This window comes from Hyla sarda, chromosome 6 (genome assembly GCF_029499605.1).
Source record: "Hyla sarda isolate aHylSar1 chromosome 6, aHylSar1.hap1, whole genome shotgun sequence".
Classification (NCBI taxonomy): Eukaryota; Metazoa; Chordata; class Amphibia; order Anura; family Hylidae; genus Hyla; species Hyla sarda.
In genome coordinates, this window is record NC_079194.1 from 27,077,934 (window position 1) to 27,097,559 (window position 19,626).

Below are 19,626 nucleotides of genomic sequence, written 5' to 3' on the forward strand. Positions count from 1 at the left end.
CAGTATACAGATAAAGCTGGAGGGAGGTTTATAACTACTATACATACTGATGCTATAGAGATGCTCTCTCCTGACTGATAAGACTCTTTTGTGCTTTCTCCTGTCTGATATGACTCCTCTGTGCTCTCTCCTGTCTGATATGACTCCTCTGTGCTCTCTACTGTCTGATAGTACTCCTCTGTGTTCTCTCCTGTCTGATAGTACTCCTCTCTGCTCTCTCCTGTCATAGAGTACTCCTCTGTGCTCTCTCCTGTCTTATAGTACTCCTCTGTGCTCTCTCCTGTCTTAAAGTACTCCTCTGTGCTCTCTCCTGTCTGATAGGACTCCTCTGTGCTCTCTCCTGTCTGATAGCACTCCTCTGTGCTCTCTCCTGTCTGATATTATTCCTCTGTGCTCTCTCCTGTCATATAGCACTCCTCTGTGCTCTCTCCTGTCTGATAGTACTCCTCTGTGCTCTCTCCTGTCTGATAGGACTCATCTGTGCTCTCTCCTGTCTGATAGTACTCCTCTGTGCTCTCTCCTGTTATATAGTACTCCTCTGTGCTCTCTCCTGTCTGATAGTACTCCTCTGTGCTCTCTCCTGTCTGAAAGTACTCCTCTGTGCTCTCTCCTGTCTGACAGTACTCCTCTGTTCTCTCTCCTGTCTGATAGGACTCCTCTGTGCTCTCTCCTGTCTGATAGCACTCCTCTGTGCTCTCTCCTGTCTGATAGTATTCCTCTGTGCTCTCTCCTGTCATAGAGCACTCCTCTGTGCTCTTTCCTGTCTGATAGTACTCCTCTGTGCTCTCTCCTGTCTGATAGTACTCCTCTGTGCTCTCTCCTGTCTGAAAGTACTTCTCTGTGCTCTCTCCTGTCTGACAGTACTCCTCTGTGCTCTCTCCTGTCTGATTGGACTCCTCTGTGCTCTCTCCTGTCTGATAGCACTCCTCTGTGCTCTCTCCTGTCTGATAGTATTCCTCTGTGCTCTCTCCTGTCATAGAGCACTCCTCTGTGCTCTTTCCCGTCTGATAGTACTCCTCTGTGCTCTCTCCTGTCTGATAGTACTCCTATGTGCTCTCTCCTGTCTGATAGTACTCCTCTCTGCTCTCTCCTGTCATAGAGTACCCTCTCTGCTCTCTCCTGTCTGATAGTTCTCCTCTGTGCTCTCTCCTGTCTTAAAGTACTCCTCTGTGCTCTCTCCTGTCTGACAGTACTCCTCTGTGCTCTCTCCGTTCTGATAGGACTCCTCTGTGCTCTCTCCTGTCTGATAGCACTCCTCTGTGCTCTCACCTGTCTGATAGTATTCCTCTGTGCTCTCTCCTATCATGTAGCACTCCTCTGTGCTCTCTCCTGTCTGATAGTACTCCTCTGTGCTATCTCCTGTCTGATAGTACTCCTCTCTGCTCTCTCCTGTCATAGAGTACTCCTCTGTGCTCTCTCCTGTCTGATAGTTCTCCTCTGTGCTCTCTCCTGTCTTATAGTACTCCTCTGTTCTCTCTCCTGTCTGATAGGACTCCTCTGTGCTCTCTCCTGTCTGATAGCACTCCTCTGTGCTCTCTCCTGTCTGATATTATTCCTCTGTGCTCTCTCCTGTCATATAGTACTCCTCTGTGCTCTCTCCTGTCTGAAAGTACTCCTCTGTGCTCTCCCCTGTCTGACAGTACTCCTCTGTGCTCTCTCCGGTCTGATAGGACTCCTCTGTGCTCTCTCCTGTCTGATAGCACTCCTCTGTGCTCTCACCTGTCTGATAGTATTCCTCTGTGCTCTCTCCTATCATGTAGCACTCCTCTGTGCTCTTTCCTGTCTGATAGTACTCCTCTGTGCTCTCTCCTGTCTGATAGTACTCCTCTGTGCTCTCTCCTGTCTGATAGTACTCCTCTCTGCTCTCTCCTGTCATAGAGTACTCCTCTCTGCTCTCTCCTGTCTGATAGTTCTCCTCTGTGCTCTCTCCTGTCTTATAGTACTCCTCTGTGCTCTCTCCTGTCTGATAGGACTCCTCTGTGCTCTCTCTTGTCTGATATTATTCCTCTGTGCTCTCTCCTGTCTTATAGTACTCCTCTGTGCTCTCTCCTGTCTGATAGGACTCCTCTGTGCTCTCTCCTGTCTGATAGGACTCCTCTGTGCTCTCTCCTGTCTGATAGTACTCCTCTGGGCTCTCTCATGTCTTTTGGGACTCATCTGTGCTCTCTTCTGTCTGATAGTACTCCTCTGTGTTCTCTCCTGTCTGATAGTACTCCTCTGTGCTCTCTCCTGTCTGATAGTACTCCTCTGTGCTCTCTCCTGTCTGATAGTACTCCTCTGTGCTCTCTCCTGTTATATAGTACTCCTCTGTGCTCTCTCCTGTCTGACAGTACTCCTCTGTGCTCTTTCCTGTCTGATAGGACTCCTCTGTGCTCTCTCCTGTCTGATAGCACTCCTCTGTGCTCTCTCCTGTCTGATAGTATTCCTCTGTGCTCTCTCCTGTCATATAGCACTCCTCTGTGCTCTTTCCTGTCTGATAGTACTCCTCTTTGCTCTCTCCTGTCTGATAGTACTCCTCTGTGCTCTCTCTTGTCTGATAGTACTCCTCTCTGCTCTCTCCTGTTTTATAGTACTCCTCTGTGCTCTCTCCTGTCTGATAGGACTCCTCTGTGCTTTTTCCTGTCTGAAAATACTCCTCTGTGATCTCTCCTGTCTCATAGTACTCCTCTGTGCTCTATCCTGTCTGATAGTACTCCTCTGGGCTCTCTCCTGTCTGATAGTACTCCTCTGTGCTCTCTCCTGTCTGATAGTACTCCTCTGTGCTTTCTCCTGTCTGATAGGACTCCTCTGTGCTCTCTCCTGTCTGAAAGTACTCCTCTGTGCTCTCTCCTGTTATATAGTACTCCTATGTGCTCTCTCCTGTCTGATAGTACTCATCTGTGCTCTCTCCTGTCTGACAGTACTCCTCTGTGCTCTCTCCTGTCTGATAGGACTCCTCTGTGCTCTCTCCTGTCTGATAGCACTCCTCTGTGCTCTCTCTTGTCTGATAGTATTCCTCTGTGCTCTCTCCTGTCATATAGCACTCCTCTGTGCTCTTTCCTGTCTGATAGTACTCCTCTTTGCTCTCTCCTGTCTGATAGTACTCCTCTGTGCTCTCTCTTGTCTGATAGTACTCCTCTCTGCTCTCTCCTGTTTTATAGTACTCCTCTGTGCTCTCTCCTGTCTGATAGGACTCCTCTGTGCTTTTTCCTGTCTGAAAATACTCCTCTGTGATCTCTCCTGTCTTATAGTACTCCTCTGTGCTCTATCCTGTCTGATAGTACTCCTCTGGGCTCTCTCCTGTCTGATAGTACTCCTCTGTGCTCTCTCCTGTCTGATAGTACTCCTCTGTGCTTTCTCCTGTCTGATAGGACTCCTCTGTGCTCTCTCCTGTCTGAAAGTACTCCTCTGTGCTCTCTCCTGTTATATAGTACTCCTATGTGCTCTCTCCTGTCTGATAGTACTCATCTGTGCTCTCTCCTGTCTGACAGTACTCCTCTGTGCTCTCTCCTGTCTGATAGGACTCCTCTGTGCTCTCTCCTGTCTGATAGCACTCCTCTGTGCTCTCTCTTGTCTGATAGTATTCCTCTGTGCTCTCTCCTGTCATATAGCACTCCTCTGTGCTCTTTCCTGTCTGATAGTACTCCTCTTTGCTCTCTCCTGTCTGATAGTACTCCTCTGTGCTCTCTCTTGTCTGATAGTACTCCTCTCTGCTCTCTCCTGTTTTATAGTACTCCTCTGTGCTCTCTCCTGTCTGATAGGACTCCTCTGTGCTTTTTCCTGTCTGAAAATACTCCTCTGTGATCTCTCCTGTCTCATAGTACTCCTCTGTGCTCTATCCTGTCTGATAGTACTCCTCTGGGCTCTCTCCTGTCTGATAGTACTCCTCTGTGCTCTCTCCTGTCTGATAGTACTCCTCTGTGCTTTCTCCTGTCTGATAGGACTCCTCTGTGCTCTCTCCTGTCTGAAAGTACTCCTCTGTGCTCTCTCCTGTTATATAGTACTCCTATGTGCTCTCTCCTGTCTGATAGTACTCATCTGTGCTCTCTCCTGTCTGACAGTACTCCTCTGTGCTCTCTCCTGTCTGATAGGACTCCTCTGTGCTCTCTCCTGTCTGATAGCACTCCTCTGTGCTCTCTCTTGTCTGATAGTATTCCTCTGTGCTCTCTCCTGTCATATAGCACTCCTCTGTGCTCTTTCCTGTCTGATAGTACTCCTCTTTGCTCTCTCCTGTCTGATAGTACTCCTCTGTGCTCTCTCTTGTCTGATAGTACTCCTCTCTGCTCTCTCCTGTTTTATAGTACTCCTCTGTGCTCTCTCCTGTCTGATAGGACTCCTCTGTGCTTTCTCCTGTCTGAAAATACTCCTCTGTGATCTCTCCTGTCTCATAGTACTCCTCTGTGCTCTATCCTGTCTGATAGTACTCCTCTGGGCTCTCTCCTGTCTGATAGTACTCCTCTGTGCTCTCTCCTGTCTGATAGTACTCCTCTGTGCTTTCTCCTGTCTGACAGTACTCCTCTGTGCTCTCTCCTGTCTGAAAGTACTCCTCTGTGCTCTCTCCTGTCTGATAGTACTCCCCTGAGCTCTCTCCTGTCTAATAGTACTCCCCTGTGCTCTCTCCTGTCTGATAGCACTCCTCTGTGCTTTCTCCTGTCTGAAAGTACTCCTCTGTGCTCTCTCCTGTCTGATAGTACTCCTCTGTGCTCTCTCCTGTCCTATCAGTGCTAACCCATCCTCACTTACTGGACTTTGTCCATGCCTGTGCTTTTGCTTGGATAAAGCTATGATTTTATAAGCCATGATTTATTTTAAAAGGAAATGCAATTTTCTCAAGAAGTATATTAGGAAGTTTAATGTTTTGCCAAGATGTACAACATATAAAAAGTTTTTGTATCTGACAGTGCCCATTTAAAGCTTGGTCGTAGTCACTGCTTTGAATGTTATTTCTCAATATGAAAGGATGATAACATTACAGTATTGTAGTGGATAGAGGATAGTATTGTATAGTATAGCACAGTATAACATAGTATATATAGCACAGTGTAGTATAGTGTAGTATAATGTAGTATAATATACTGTAGTATAGTATAATGTAGCATAATATAGTATAGTATAATGAAGTATAATATAGTATAGTATAGCACAGTATAGCATAATATAGTATAGCACAGTGTAGTATAATATAGTATAGTATAGCACAGTGTAGTATAATATAGTATAGTATAGCACAGTGTAGTATGATATAGTATAGTATAACACAGTGTAGTATGATATAGTATAGTATAGCACAGTGTAGTATGATATAGTATAGTATAGCACAGTGTAGTATGATATAATATAGTATAGTATAACAGTGTAGTATGATATAGTATAGTATAGCACAGTGTAGTATGATATAGTATAGTATAGTGTAGTATGATATAGTATAGTATAGCACAGTGTAGTATGATATAATATACTATAGTATGACACAGTGTAGTATGATATAGTATAGTATAGCACAGTGTAGTATGATATAGTATAGTATAGCACAGTGTAGTATGATATAATATACTATAGTATAACACAGTGTAGTAGGATATAGTATAGTATAGCACAGTGTAGCATGATATAGTATAGTATATTATAGTATAGCACAGTGTAGTATGATATAGTATAGTATAGTATAACACAGTGTAGTATAATATAGTATAGTATAGCACAGTGTAGTATGATATAGTATAGTATAACACAGTGTAGTATGATATAGTATAGCACAGTGTAGTATGATATAGTATAGTATAGCACAGTGTAGCATGATATAGTATAGTATAGCACAGTGTAGTATGATATAATATAGTATAGTATAACAGTGTAGTATGATATAGTATAGTATAGCACAGTGTAGTATGATATAGTATAGTATAGTGTAGTATGATATAGTATAGTATAGCACAGTGTAGTATGATATAATATACTATGGTATGACACAGTGTAGTATGATATAGTATAGTATAGCACAGTGTAGTATGATATACTATAGTATAGCACAGTGTAGTATGATATAATATACTATAGTATAACACAGTGTAGTATGATATAGTATAGTATAGCACAGTGTAGCATGATATAGTATAGTATATTATAGTATAGCACAGTGTAGTATAATATAGTATAGTATAGTATAACACAGTGTAGTATGATATAGTATAGTATAGCACAGTGTAGTATGATATAGTATAGTATAGCACAGTGTAGTATGATATAGTATAGTATAGCACAGTGTAGTATGATATAGTATAGTATAACACAGTGTAGTATGATATAGTATAGCACAGTGTAGTATGATATAGTATAGTATAACACAGTGTAGTATGATATAGTATAGTATAGCACAGTGTAGTATGATATAGTATAATATAGCACAGTGTAGTATGATAAAATATAGTATAGTATAACACAGTGTAGTATGATATAGTATAGTATAGCACAGTGTAGTATGATATAGTATAGTATAGCACAGTGTAGTATGATATAGTATTGTATAGCACAGTGTAGTATGATATAGTATAGTATAGCACAGTGTAGTATGATATAGTATAGTATAGCACAGTGTAGTATGATGTAGTATAGTATAGCACAGTGTAGTATGATATAGTATAGTATAGCACAGTGTAGTATGCTATAGTATAGTATAACACAGTGTAGTATGATATAGTATAGTATAGCACAGTGTAGTATAATATAGTACAGTATAGCACAGTGTAGTATAATATAGTATAGTATAACACAGTGTAGTATGATATAGTATAGTATAGCACAGTGTAGTATGATATAATATAGTATAAAATAACACAGTGTAGTATGATATAGTATAGTATAGAATAGCACAGTGTAGTATGATATAGTATAGCACAGTGTAGTATGATATAGTATAGTATAACACAGTGTAGTATAATATAGTACAGTATAGCACAGTGTAGTATAATATATTATAGTATAGCACAGTGTAGTATGATATAGTATAGCACAGTGTAGTATAATGAAGTATAATATAGTATAGTATAGCACAGTGTAGTATAATATAGTACAGTATAGCACAGTGTAGTATAATATAGTATAGTATAGCACAGTGTAGTATGATATAGTATAGCACAGTGTAGTATAATGAAGTATAATATAGTATAGTATAGCACAGTATAGCATAATATGGTATAGCACAGTGTAGTATAATATAGTATAGTATAGCACAGTGTAGTGTGATATAATATAGTATAGTATAACACAGTGTAGTATGATATAGTATAGCACAGTGTAGTATGATATAGTATAGTATAGCACAGTGTAGTATGATATAATATAGTATAGTATAACAGAGTGTAGTATGATATAGTATAGTATAGCACAGTGTAGTATGATATAGTATAGTATAGCACAGTGTAATATGATATAGTATAGTATAGCACAGTGTAGTATGATATAATATAGTATAGTATAACAGAGTGTAGTATGATATAGTATAGTATAGCACAGTGTAGTATGATATAGTATAGTATAGCACAGTGTAGTATGATGTAGTATAGTATAGCACAGTGTAGTATGATATAGTATAGTATAGCACAGTGTAGTATGCTATAGTATAGTATAACACAGTGTAGTATGATATAGTATAGTATAGCACAGTGTAGTATAATATAGTACAGTATAGCACAGTGTAGTATAATATAGTATAGTATAACACAGTGTAGTATGATATAGTATAGTATAGCACAGTGTAGTATGATATAATATAGTATAAAATAACACAGTGTAGTATGATATAGTATAGTATAGAATAGCACAGTGTAGTATGATATAGTATAGCACAGTGTAGTATGATATAGTATAGTATAACACAGTGTAGTATAATATAGTACAGTATAGCACAGTGTAGTATAATATATTATAGTATAGCACAGTGTAGTATGATATAGTATAGCACAGTGTAGTATAATGAAGTATAATATAGTATAGTATAGCACAGTGTAGTATAATATAGTACAGTATAGCACAGTGTAGTATAATATAGTATAGTATAGCACAGTGTAGTATGATATAGTATAGCACAGTGTAGTATAATGAAGTATAATATAGTATAGTATAGCACAGTATAGCATAATATAGTATAGCACAGTGTAGTATAATATAGTATAGTATAGCACAGTGTAGTGTGATATAATATAGTATAGTATAACACAGTGTAGTATGATATAGTATAGCACAGTGTAGTATGATATAGTATAGTATAGCACAGTGTAGTATGATATAATATAGTATAGTATAACAGAGTGTAGTATGATATAGTATAGTATAGCACAGTGTAGTATGATATAGTATAGTATAGCACAGTGTAATATGATATAGTATAGTATAGCACAGTGTAGAATAATATAGTACAGTATAGCACAGTGTAATATGATATAGTATAGTATAGCACAGTGTAGTATAATATAGTATAGTATAGCACCGTGTAGTATGATATAATATAGTATAGTATAGCACAGTGTAGTATGATATAATATAGTATAGTATAGCAAAGTTTAGTATGATATAGTATAGTATAGCACAGTGTAATATGATATAGTATAGTATAGCACAGTGTAGTATAATATAGTATAGTATAGCACAGTGTAGTATGATATAGTATAGTATAGTATAGCACAGTGTAGTATGATATAGTATAGTATAGTATAGCACAGTGTAGTATGATATAGTATAGTATAGCACAGTGTAGTATGATATAATATAGTATAGTATAACACAGTGTAGTATGATATAGTATAGTATAGTATAGCACAGTGTAGTATGATATAGTATAGTGTAGCACAGTGTAATATGATATAGTATAGTATAGCACAGTGTAGTATGATATAATATAGTATAGTATAACACAGTGTAGTATGATATAGTATAGTATAGTATAGCACAGTGTAGTATGATATAGTATAGTATAGCACAGTGTAATATGATATAGTATAGTATAGCACAGTGTAGTATGATATAGTATAGTATAGTATAGCACAGTGTAGTATGATATAGTATAGTATAGTATAGCACAGTGTAGTATAATATAGTATAGTATAACACAGTGTAATATGATATAGTATAGTATAGCATAGTATAGTATGATATAATATAGTACAGTATAGCACAGTGTAGTATAATATAGTACAGTATAGCACAGTGTAATATGATATAGTATAGTATAGCACAGTGTAGTATAATATAGTATAGTATAGCACAGTATAATATGATATAGTATAGTATAGCACAGTGTAGTATGATATAGTATAGTATAGTATAGCACAGTGTAGTATGATATAATATAGTATAGTATAACACAGTGTAGTATGATATAGTATAGCACAGTGTAGTATGATATAGTATAGTATAGCACAGTGTAGTATGATATAAAATAGTACAGTATAGCACAGTGTAGTATAATATAGTACAATATAGCACAGTGTAATATGGTATAGTATAGCACAGTGTAGTATGATATAATATAGTATAGTATAGCACAGTGTAGTATGATATAGTATAGTATAGCATAGTATAGTATGATATAATATAGTACATTATAGCACAGTGTAGTATAATATAGTACAATATAGCACAGTGTAATATGGTATAGTATAGCACAGTGTAGTATAATATAGTATAGTATAGCACAGTGTAATATGATATAGTATAGTATAGCACAGTGTAGTATAATATAGTATAGTATAGCACAGTGTAGTATGATATAGTATAGTATAGTATAGCATAGTATAGTATGATATAATATAGTACAGTATAGCACAGTGTAGTATAATATAGTACAGTATAGCACAGTGTAATATGATATAGTATAGTATAGCACAGTGTAGTATAATATAGTATAGTTTAGCACAGTGTAATATGATATAGTATAGTATAGCACAGTGTAGTATGATATAGTATAGTATAGTATAGCACAGTGTAGTATGATATAGTATAGTATAGTATAGCACAGTGTAGTATGATATAGTATAGTATAGCACAGTGTAGTATGATATAATATAGTATAGTATAGCACAGTGTAGTATGATATAGTATAGTATAGCATAGTATAGTATGATATAATATAGTACAGTATAGCACAGTGTAGTATAATATAGTACAGTATAGCACAGTGTAATATGGTATAGTATAGCACAGTGTAGTATAATATAGTATAGTATAGCACAGTGTAATATGATATAGTATAGTATAGCACAGTGTAATATAATATAGTATAATATAGCACAGTGTAGTATAATATAGTACAGTATAGTATGAGTTAAAAATTGAATAGATTTTCAGTGGATGTAAAAAAAATAATGTCAGCTGTCAGTCATTCTTTCCTTCATTATCCTTATTAATATAAAATTCCACCATTACTCCAAGTCCCCCCCGGCTCTGCCGGATATGGAGTATAACTGGTGTGAAGCGTTTTATTCTTATAAAGAGAGACAAGCCTTGTCCTCCTGGTATTCTAAATTCAGTGCAATCCTGTGACACGAGCGCCATGACTGCTATCAATCTCTAGAAAGACACCCATGGGCTGCTAAGCCGAGAACAGCGCGCTCCCCGCCAGAATTATACATAAGCACAGACTGTAGCATGAGCCGCACTGTACAGAATGAACAGCCGGCTCCGCACATCAGGGCCGGAGCGTACAGGGGACACCACAAATTATGTCTACCTCTGACAATCCAGGATGTAGTATATTTGAATGGACTTATTCCTGCTTTCTATTTTGTACTTATTGAAAGTGTCACTTCAGGTTTATTTGTAATTAAAGGGGTTCTCCAAATGAACCCCTTCATTTTTCATTTTTGCTTTTTGTTTGCCCCTTCTGTCCATCCCCAGACCCCTATGCTTCCCCAAGACCCCTCTGTCCAACCATACTCCTCTGTTCTTCTCTTCCAGACCTCTATGTCCCTTCAAGACCCCTCTGTCCTCTTCCAGGCCCATATTCCCCCACCCCATACCCCTTTGTCCGTCTCCTTTAAAGCCCCTTCTGCCACCCCTCCTGCCGATCTCCTGCCCTTCCTGATTGTATATTGGGACGGTAGACCAGCCCGTAGCATGAGGACTCCTCCAGCACAACCACTCCACACAGGCTGGCAGAGCAGAAGAGTTTTTATAAAAAAAAATATATATATATACATTTAAAAATGTGGCTGGTGTCCAGGGTAGGTGGACAGACCAGCAGATGCCCGGTGTGCCCAATGGCCAGTTTGGGCCTGCCTTCTTATCTCACCCACTTATAGGCCAATCCCATTATTCCTGCTCGTTCCACTTAGTCATAGAGAACCTGTGAGTCTTGCCTTTCCGAGTCCTGTTTTGCTCAACCACCCCATAGAGAAAGTAACTAAATTCCATGTTAACCTTCTGTAATAAATTAAGATGTTGTATTATATGTGAAGACAAACATCATGTTGTATAAGAATATGATCTTCATGGAAATTAATTTATATTAATGTATATTTCCTAGAGTGAAAAGCCAATCAGACCCACAGATTCAGGTAAGTTCTAGAAAGTTATTGTTAGTCTGTCTATTTATCTCTCTCTCTCTCTCTCTCTCTCTCTCTCTCTCTCTCTCTCTCTCTCTCTCTCTCTCATATCTATATATCTTATATCTATCTATCTCATATCTATCCATCTATCTATCTATCTCATTTCTATCTTATATCTACCTATTTATCTATCTACCTATCTCATGTCTTTCTTTCTATCATCTTTAATCTGTCTTTGTATCTACAATGCTATTCCTCAGTTTATGCTGTTTTTCATTATATGATCTTTGGTCTCTAAAGCAAAAACAAATGTTGATTTCTAATGGGTTTCTAGTGACCCATAATGGTAATAAAGTTCCAATAATATCACACTCGACCTGCCAAAGTGATGGACTGGGTCTGGGTTATTTTCCGCTCTCCATATAATATATTGTGCTTTATCCTACAGCTTGGAATAATTATGGGCAGTAGATAATGTGTTATACTAAATGCTCCGCTTGGTGGGGATCATGTTCTGGTCTCACTACTTCTAGTCATACCATACATTATGCTTTAGAATTAATCATTTGCGATGAATAGGGGAATGTTTCTTTATTGGAAGGAAAACCACCAAGTGATAACTACAGAAGGTTTATGAAATTTCAGTGGCTGCAAATGTCCCCTCGCTGGCTAGACAACAGGTGGCATTTTATGGCCGCCTGTAGTTTGGCTAATAGGACAAAGACATAAAACACACAATTAATGCAGATAAAAATGATAGAACTGCAGGACCTGTCAGAGGACGTCTCAGCGGGACAGCTGCAGCCCAGACGCTAAGTGAAGGACTGCCATCACCAAGGCTGCCGTGATAGGTTACAGGAACATAAATTCATGTCGCCAGGCCAATTTGTGGGCATGCATCCAATTCAGTTTTCAGTATAGACCTCTGGTTATATGATTTATCCAACCAAGCTGACTACTAAGAAAGTTGTCAATTTGGTCATCAATATACAGCTGCAAGAAAAATTAAGCAAAATCTTTGGAATTACGTGGATTTCTGTTATCTCATTGTTTCACCTAAGTCACGAATATAGATAAACAAAATCTAACTAAACAAATAATACACAAATAGTTTTAGTTTTCATGTGTTTTCTAGAGAACATTGAGTAAACATCCACAGTGCAGGGAAAATAAGTAAGCAAATGACTTATGAGCTAATAGGCAAGAAGTGGTTCACATAAGGAGATGAGATTGGAAGTCTGAGTTTCCCAGGTGCTTTTTCCAAGGCACTCAATGATTTGTAGTGTGAACCATACCATAGTGCAAAAAACTTTCAGAAAACCTCAGAGGATGTGTTACAAAGACACATGAAGCTAGAAAAGGCTACAAAATTATTGCTAACACCTGCGTGTCGTTCAGTTAATTGTGAGGCCGATTGTCTACAAATGGAGAAAATTCTGAACTGTTTCCTCTCTCCTTAAGAGCGGGAGTCTTAATAAAAAATAATATCCAGTATCGATTATCTGTGATGAGGGAGAACATTATCTGTGATGGGGAAGAACATTATCTGTGATGAGGGAGAACATCTGTGATGGGGGAAGAACATTATCTGTGACGGGGAAGAACATTATCTGTGAGAACATTATCTGTAATGGGGGAGAACATTATCTGTGATGGGGGAGAACATTATCTGTAATGGGGAGAACATTATCTGTAATGGGAGATAACATTATCTGTAATGGGGAGAACATTATCTGTTATATGGGGAGAACATTATTTTTGATGAGGAAGAACAATATCTATAATGGGGAGAACATTATCTCTAATACACCCCCATTACAGATAATTTTCCTCATTAAAAAGTTATCTATGATGGGGGAGAATGTTATCTATGATGGGGGAGAACATTAATAGGAATCAGATAGATAAATCCATTATGGTGCATCTGAGAGGACAGGAACAATCAACTACTGTAATACCAACAAGATGAAGCCCGGCCACAACTAAACTGAAACATTTTCCCTGCAGCGCCCCTAGAGACAGGAATGCATATTGCTCTTCTTTAAAAATGTCATTCTCATTATTTGAATTGTATTCTAGGATTCACTTGTCTTCAGGTAGACTAGAGAACTTACAAAGATTCTCAGATGTTTTACATGAAGGTCTAATTGTTATATCGTTTGAATATCATGTTTCAATTTCTCCGAATTAAAAAAATAAATAAATAAAAGGGAAGAAAAACTATTTTTTTTCCCACATTTTTTTTCTAGGCCTTCCCATGCAGGTGGTATTTTATCATTAGCAGCGGAAGTGTACTTTAAGCATCGACAGACCATCGATCAGAGCATCGATCAGAGCTTCAATGTTTCATATCTAGGCTGCAAAGTGTGTTTAATTATGGATGACCTATGCATGTGCTACATGAATGAAGAGAACTGAGGCTTTCATGGCTTTCCTGTAACACGGCACATTACCCCCTGACATTTAGTGAAGGGAAAGATCGTTTAGTTGTTAATTATTAATTGAGCTGAGGACGCCGTGCCTCCCTATCAGGTATGGGCCGCGGTAAATTACTAACTAAATAAAGAGCGCCCGGCTCCTCAGAAATAACCGATAATTAAACAACACTGATGGAGCTTGTAATAAATCACAACAGGTAGAATTAATAGTTTCACTCTACATCTTATTTATGAGAAGTTTTCCAATTAAGGTCTCGTTCACGTGGACGTATTAAGGATTTTATGTGGTCCAGATTGGTAATTGGTGCCCATAGCCTGCTATGAGTCTATTCTGCACCTAGCAAGAAAATGTTCTTTGTAGAGTCCTTCCACCAAAAAAAAGTTTCAGATACAGCATGCAGTTGGAAGTTTAAAAACATATGGTATTAAAGGGGTTATCCACCATAAGGACTTTAGTACTTACCTGCCAGACAGTAATGGACATTCTTATGAAGGATCCTTGCTTGTCTCGGGGCTAAATGGCTATGTTGTGAGTCCAGCATAATGCTGCTGCTTTCCTTTTGGAAAAGGGCTATTTCCTGTTGGAGTTCCCTTTCTTTAATTACATATCCCAGGATCCCTTGTTTGTGTGAAGTTACTTTTCTCCCTCCAACACATCAACCACCTCACCCATTGTAGCACAGCTAGGCTCCCTTTCATGCGTGCTGTGCTTGAAACTACAATTCCCTGCAGCATGTAGAAAATGATCTCCCTCCCATCCAGCGGTCACGCACCCCATTGATGCACAGACAGGCTCCCTTTCAACCCCTGAATAGTGATATAATGTCTCAGGCCTCACTGCAACATGAGAAAATCCAGAAACGACACTCATTTTGTTTGCTGCTAAAAATGAACATCTGGGCAAACATCACTTAAGAATTGCAAAACCAGCCAACAAACACAGGTACAGACACTATATTATGAACTTTACTAACTTTAGAGGCCCTGTAGCATAGTGAAAAAAATCTTGGAATTCCCCTTTAAGGGTCCCTGTAATTGACCGACGTGTTTCTGTTGCATACAGCCTTACTCATGACTACGCACTTATGTCCAGTTTGATGGACATGTGACTTTTTTCAACCGTTCTAACTATGTAACTATATACAGAACAATACCTTTCCCAGTAGAAATGACCGCAAGCAGTATCAGTGTAAGTTCCATGGTCTTTGTGGTTTAGTAGTGATAGAACTTTGTGTCGTACCACTAAAATATTTATATTCAGCCTCAAGCAGGTGTATCCTTACATAAATTATGACAATCAAGAGCTTAAAGAGAATTAGTGTATTCAGTCTCCCTGATGTTCCTTGCTAAGAATTACTTATATACAGTCATGGCCGTAAATGTTGGCACCCTAGAAATTTTTCAAGAAAATTAAGTATTTCTCACAGTAAAGGATTGCAGTAACACATGCTTTGCTATACACATGTTTATTCCTTTTGTATGTATTGGAACTAAACCAAAAAAGTGATTTTTATATTGCCCACACCTGTTACTTGCCCCAGGTGAGTTTAAAGGAGCATCACATGCTTGAAACAATCTTATTTATCCACAAATTTCAAAATATTCAAAATTTTCAAATAATTTTGTCCAGACCATTTTTGGAGTTTGGTGACATTATGTCCAATTTGCTTTTTTTTCCTCCTTTTTTGGTTTAGTTCCAATACACACAAAGGGAATAAACATGTGTATAGCAAAATATGTGTTACTGCAATCCTTTTCTGTGAGAAATACTTCATTTTCTTTAAAAATTTCAGGGGTGCCAACATTTACGACCATGAATGTATGTAAGGACTTGCTTTATCTGTATATCTACACATTTTTCTTTAATCCTCACTTTTTCCTATTTTTGGATGACATTTTGGGGCTTCAGAACCAATAACCAGGTTTCCATAGAGTTATGGTCTCAACATACAATGGTTGTCATGGAACCAATTAATATTGTAACTAGAGGGACTGCTGTACTTTGATCTATTATAAACAATCAACTTGTTGCTTATATTAGGCCCGGGGGTGGGTTGGGCAAAAAGTGTAATAAAAAAAAAGGAAAAAAAATGTTTTTACAATAGAAAAAATGTAAATCTTCCCACTCTTCCCAGTTTCCAAATAAAACATTGTAAAAAAAAAAAAAAAAAAAACAACATAAAACTATGTGATATTGCCACATGCAGAGTTGTCCAAACTGTTAAAATATTACATTTCTGAACCCATGTGGTCAATGGAGTAAATGCAAAGAATTCCAAACACCAAAATTGCTGCTTTTAGGTCACATCTTGTGTTTTGGATGGGTTATATATTGTAATTTAGGTGCAAATTCCAATGAGCGGGCCATAAAGCTCAAACATAAATAGTTTAACATAAACAGTATGAACTGACTACTCTTATACAGATGGTCAGGGCTGTTGAGTCGGAGTCGAGGAGTCGGAGTCGGACGAAATTTTGGGTACCTGGAGTCGGAGTCAGCAAACAATGCATCGACTCTGACTCCGACTCCTACTAAATTTAGATTGGAATAAAAATAAATAAATTTAAAAAAAAGCAAGTTTAAATGTCCCAATTCACAAAAAGTTATAATTAATGACTTCTCTACTTTAAGAATAAAGACCAATGCATGCAGTGCCTCACGTAACCGCAAAACGAACACGTTATGTGACTGTGAAGAAGCTTTTCATGTGCTTCACTATATGGAACACAACGCACAATTAGGAGCGGCAATACTTATACTTTCCATAGTGTTGTGTTCTGCTGTTACAGGGAACCGATGGGTAACCTAGCCTCTCACTGATAAGGGGTTAAGGAAATATGTTTTTTGCAGGACTAGAGACACTTGTATAAGTGAAGGGAATGGAGGGTCATTAGTTCAAGACTGAAGCTGTAAACCATTGGAAAAACTGCTGCCATTTAGCTAAGGCTATAAAAACTTGTAAACTCGATTGTTAGCTTAAAGGGTTACTCCACACCTAGACATCTTATCCCCTATCCAAAGGATAGGGCATAAGATGTCAGATCGCCGGGGTCCCGCTGCTGGGGACCCCCGGGATTGCAGCTGTGGCACCGCGCTATCATTACTGCACAGAGCGAGTTTTCTCTGTGCGTAATGACGGGCGTTACAGGGGTTGGAGCACCGTTAGGTTATGGCTCTGCCCCTCGTGATGTCACGGCCAGCCCCCTCAATACAAGTCTATGGGAGGGGGCGTGGCGGTCTGCCATAGACTTGCATTAAGGGGGCGGGCCGTGAGGTCACAAGGGGCGGAGCTATGACATTACGCTGCTCAGTCCACTGTATCGCTCTGTATCCGTCCCCCGAACTCACTCTGTGTAGTAATGAAAGCGCGGTGCCGCAGCGATCTCGGAGGTCGCCAGCAGCGGGACCCCGGGGATAAGATGTCTAGGGGCGGAGTACCCCTTTAAACATGACTATGGGATTCTACTAGGGAAATCATGTTTTATAATAAATGCCCCTTCCTTGATCCTCCCACTGCCCCATCTTCAGCAGCAGATCAGCACACAAACTGTTCAATACAGTAGACTGTTGGCTTCCCAGCCAGTAGTCCTGTGGTAATGACAGGTATGTTACCTTTCTTTCCTTCAACGAATGTATAAAATACATTTGCATATTAATACAGAGGAGTCGGGGAGTCGGAGTTGGAAGTACAGAAAACTCCGGAGTCGGAGTCCGAACATTTATCTACTGAATCCACAGCCCTGCAGATGGTGCTGTCTTGTGGTGTCTGTGACCTCGTAGCCCTCTGCCATTGCACCTTGTCATCTCCTATTATTAGTTTTGTGCACCCAGCTTTTAGCTGATATCTATTCTGTAGCATAGAGTAACTTTTTCAGACCACTTGGGAAACACCTCTGCAGCATCTGCATTGATAATTTAGATACCTGAATGCACATCAGTCGGGGCTCCATTATAATGTGCTAAACGCTTACTAATTTTAACGTAAATTCATTTACAACATCTGTGTTTTCTGCCTATTAGAGACTTTTTGTCTAGCAATAATTATCCTGCTAATGTGAGCGCGTTCTGCCTATAGTAATGTACAGAGGACTAGCCCTGGCATTTTTATAGTAATGGAAAAATTCTTAGAGAAAATAAGGTTTTCCCAATTGGCTAAGAACACTAATGCCGCATTATGTGGGATGTAGAACTATCCACTGAATTACATTTTAATTTCTCTCTTCTACATGAAAGAGTATCTTATTAAATAAGGTTTGTAGGCTGCGGGGTTTATATAGAGATGTAGCTGCCACCGTTTTGATTGTGTAGCCTGCCACGTCCAGTTGAGGGGTCTTGGACGGACCCTCCATGCAATGTAGGAAGAGAAGCAAGGACTTTTCTCAAAGATCATACTCCCTTGTCCTGTGCACTGAGCAGAGCTTCTATACAATGTCAGTCACTTAAAGGGGTGTTCCAGCACTCAATAACCTATCCCGTAGGGCATAAGTGCCTGATCGTGGGGAGTCTTTCCGCTGGGACCCATGTGATGTCCAGAACTGCGCCCCAATCTCCCTGTGCAGAGAGCAGGGTCGACATGCCCCCTCTATGTATTCTCTATGGAAGTGCCAAAGATTTATGACCAGCGAATATTGACAGCAAATTATACCACAGATCAATTTCTGTACAGAAAATGTCAAACATTCTGCAGCTTGTGGATGAAATTTGTCTAAATCTCATCTACTTCGCTACAAATCCGAATGGAAAATCCTCAGTAATTCTGCAACATGTGAACATAGCCTGAGTTATGTAATATTATGTAACAACAGAAGTAGGGGATGGCACTCACTATCTGTGTATACTGTCAGCGGGATACACTGGAGTAATGCTGGGTCATCGGCCAGGAAAAAAACTTTGTATATGCCTGTATGGTGATGCTCTGTTTAAGTACAGGGGTATGTAAATATATAGCAACCAAAAGAAGAAGAATAGAGCGGCACTCTATGCAACTGGTGTTCTTAGCTTGGATTAGAATGCATTATCCTCAATGCATTAGGCGGATCAGCAGGAAGGTGGTAGCGGACATACTGCGGACATTCAGGGGGGCTCAGAGGCAACAGCCATTTTGTACGACAATTGTACTTCTTCCAGTCTCGCTTGACATATGAAACGACTGTTGCCTCTGAGCCCCCGGTGTGTCCGCAGCCACTTCCCATTCATCCGCTCAATGCTTTGAGGATACGTCTGAGAACAGAGTCTGCGGTGAGTGCAGTTCTACTTTTCTGCTCTTGTTTGCTATATACTTATGTAATATTAATAACATACCTATGCAGACAGAATATTTTGTGGATCCATATTACATGTGCCTTACAGTTCAGCCATCAAAACACCAACTGCAACATAGTTATTGCTAAACTGTCTGTATCATCAACACATGGGCTGAGATCCACATGAAGTATATGCCTATCAAGCAACAAGGCCAGACAATGAAACATTAGGAGGTTTCATGAACTCTAAATTGAACACTTGCTATGGGCGACCCCGATTTTCACTAGAGTCTCCTGTTTCATTGTAATATTGGTGTGCTAAAATGTGTGCAAAAGATAAATATGTCATCTATATACCTGCCAATGTTTATGGCGGAAAAACATTTTCTCAAAATCTTTCATTCGTATTAATCTTTGATGTTACA

The 19,626-nt window shown here is 38.8% G+C and overlaps 1 protein-coding gene across 9 annotated transcripts in view; it reads left to right on the plus strand.

Annotated features, from left to right (window-relative positions):
• The window catches only part of VAV3 (vav guanine nucleotide exchange factor 3), a 266,286-nt gene that overhangs the window by 212,895 nt on the left and 33,765 nt on the right, over positions 1-19,626 (plus strand). For all 9 annotated transcript variants that reach the window (XM_056523396.1, XM_056523393.1, XM_056523395.1 and 6 more), the window contains one exon: positions 11,498-11,528. In XM_056523396.1, coding sequence (XP_056379371.1) covers positions 11,498-11,528 — 31 coding nt within the window. The remainder of the gene's footprint in view (positions 1-11,497; positions 11,529-19,626) is intronic.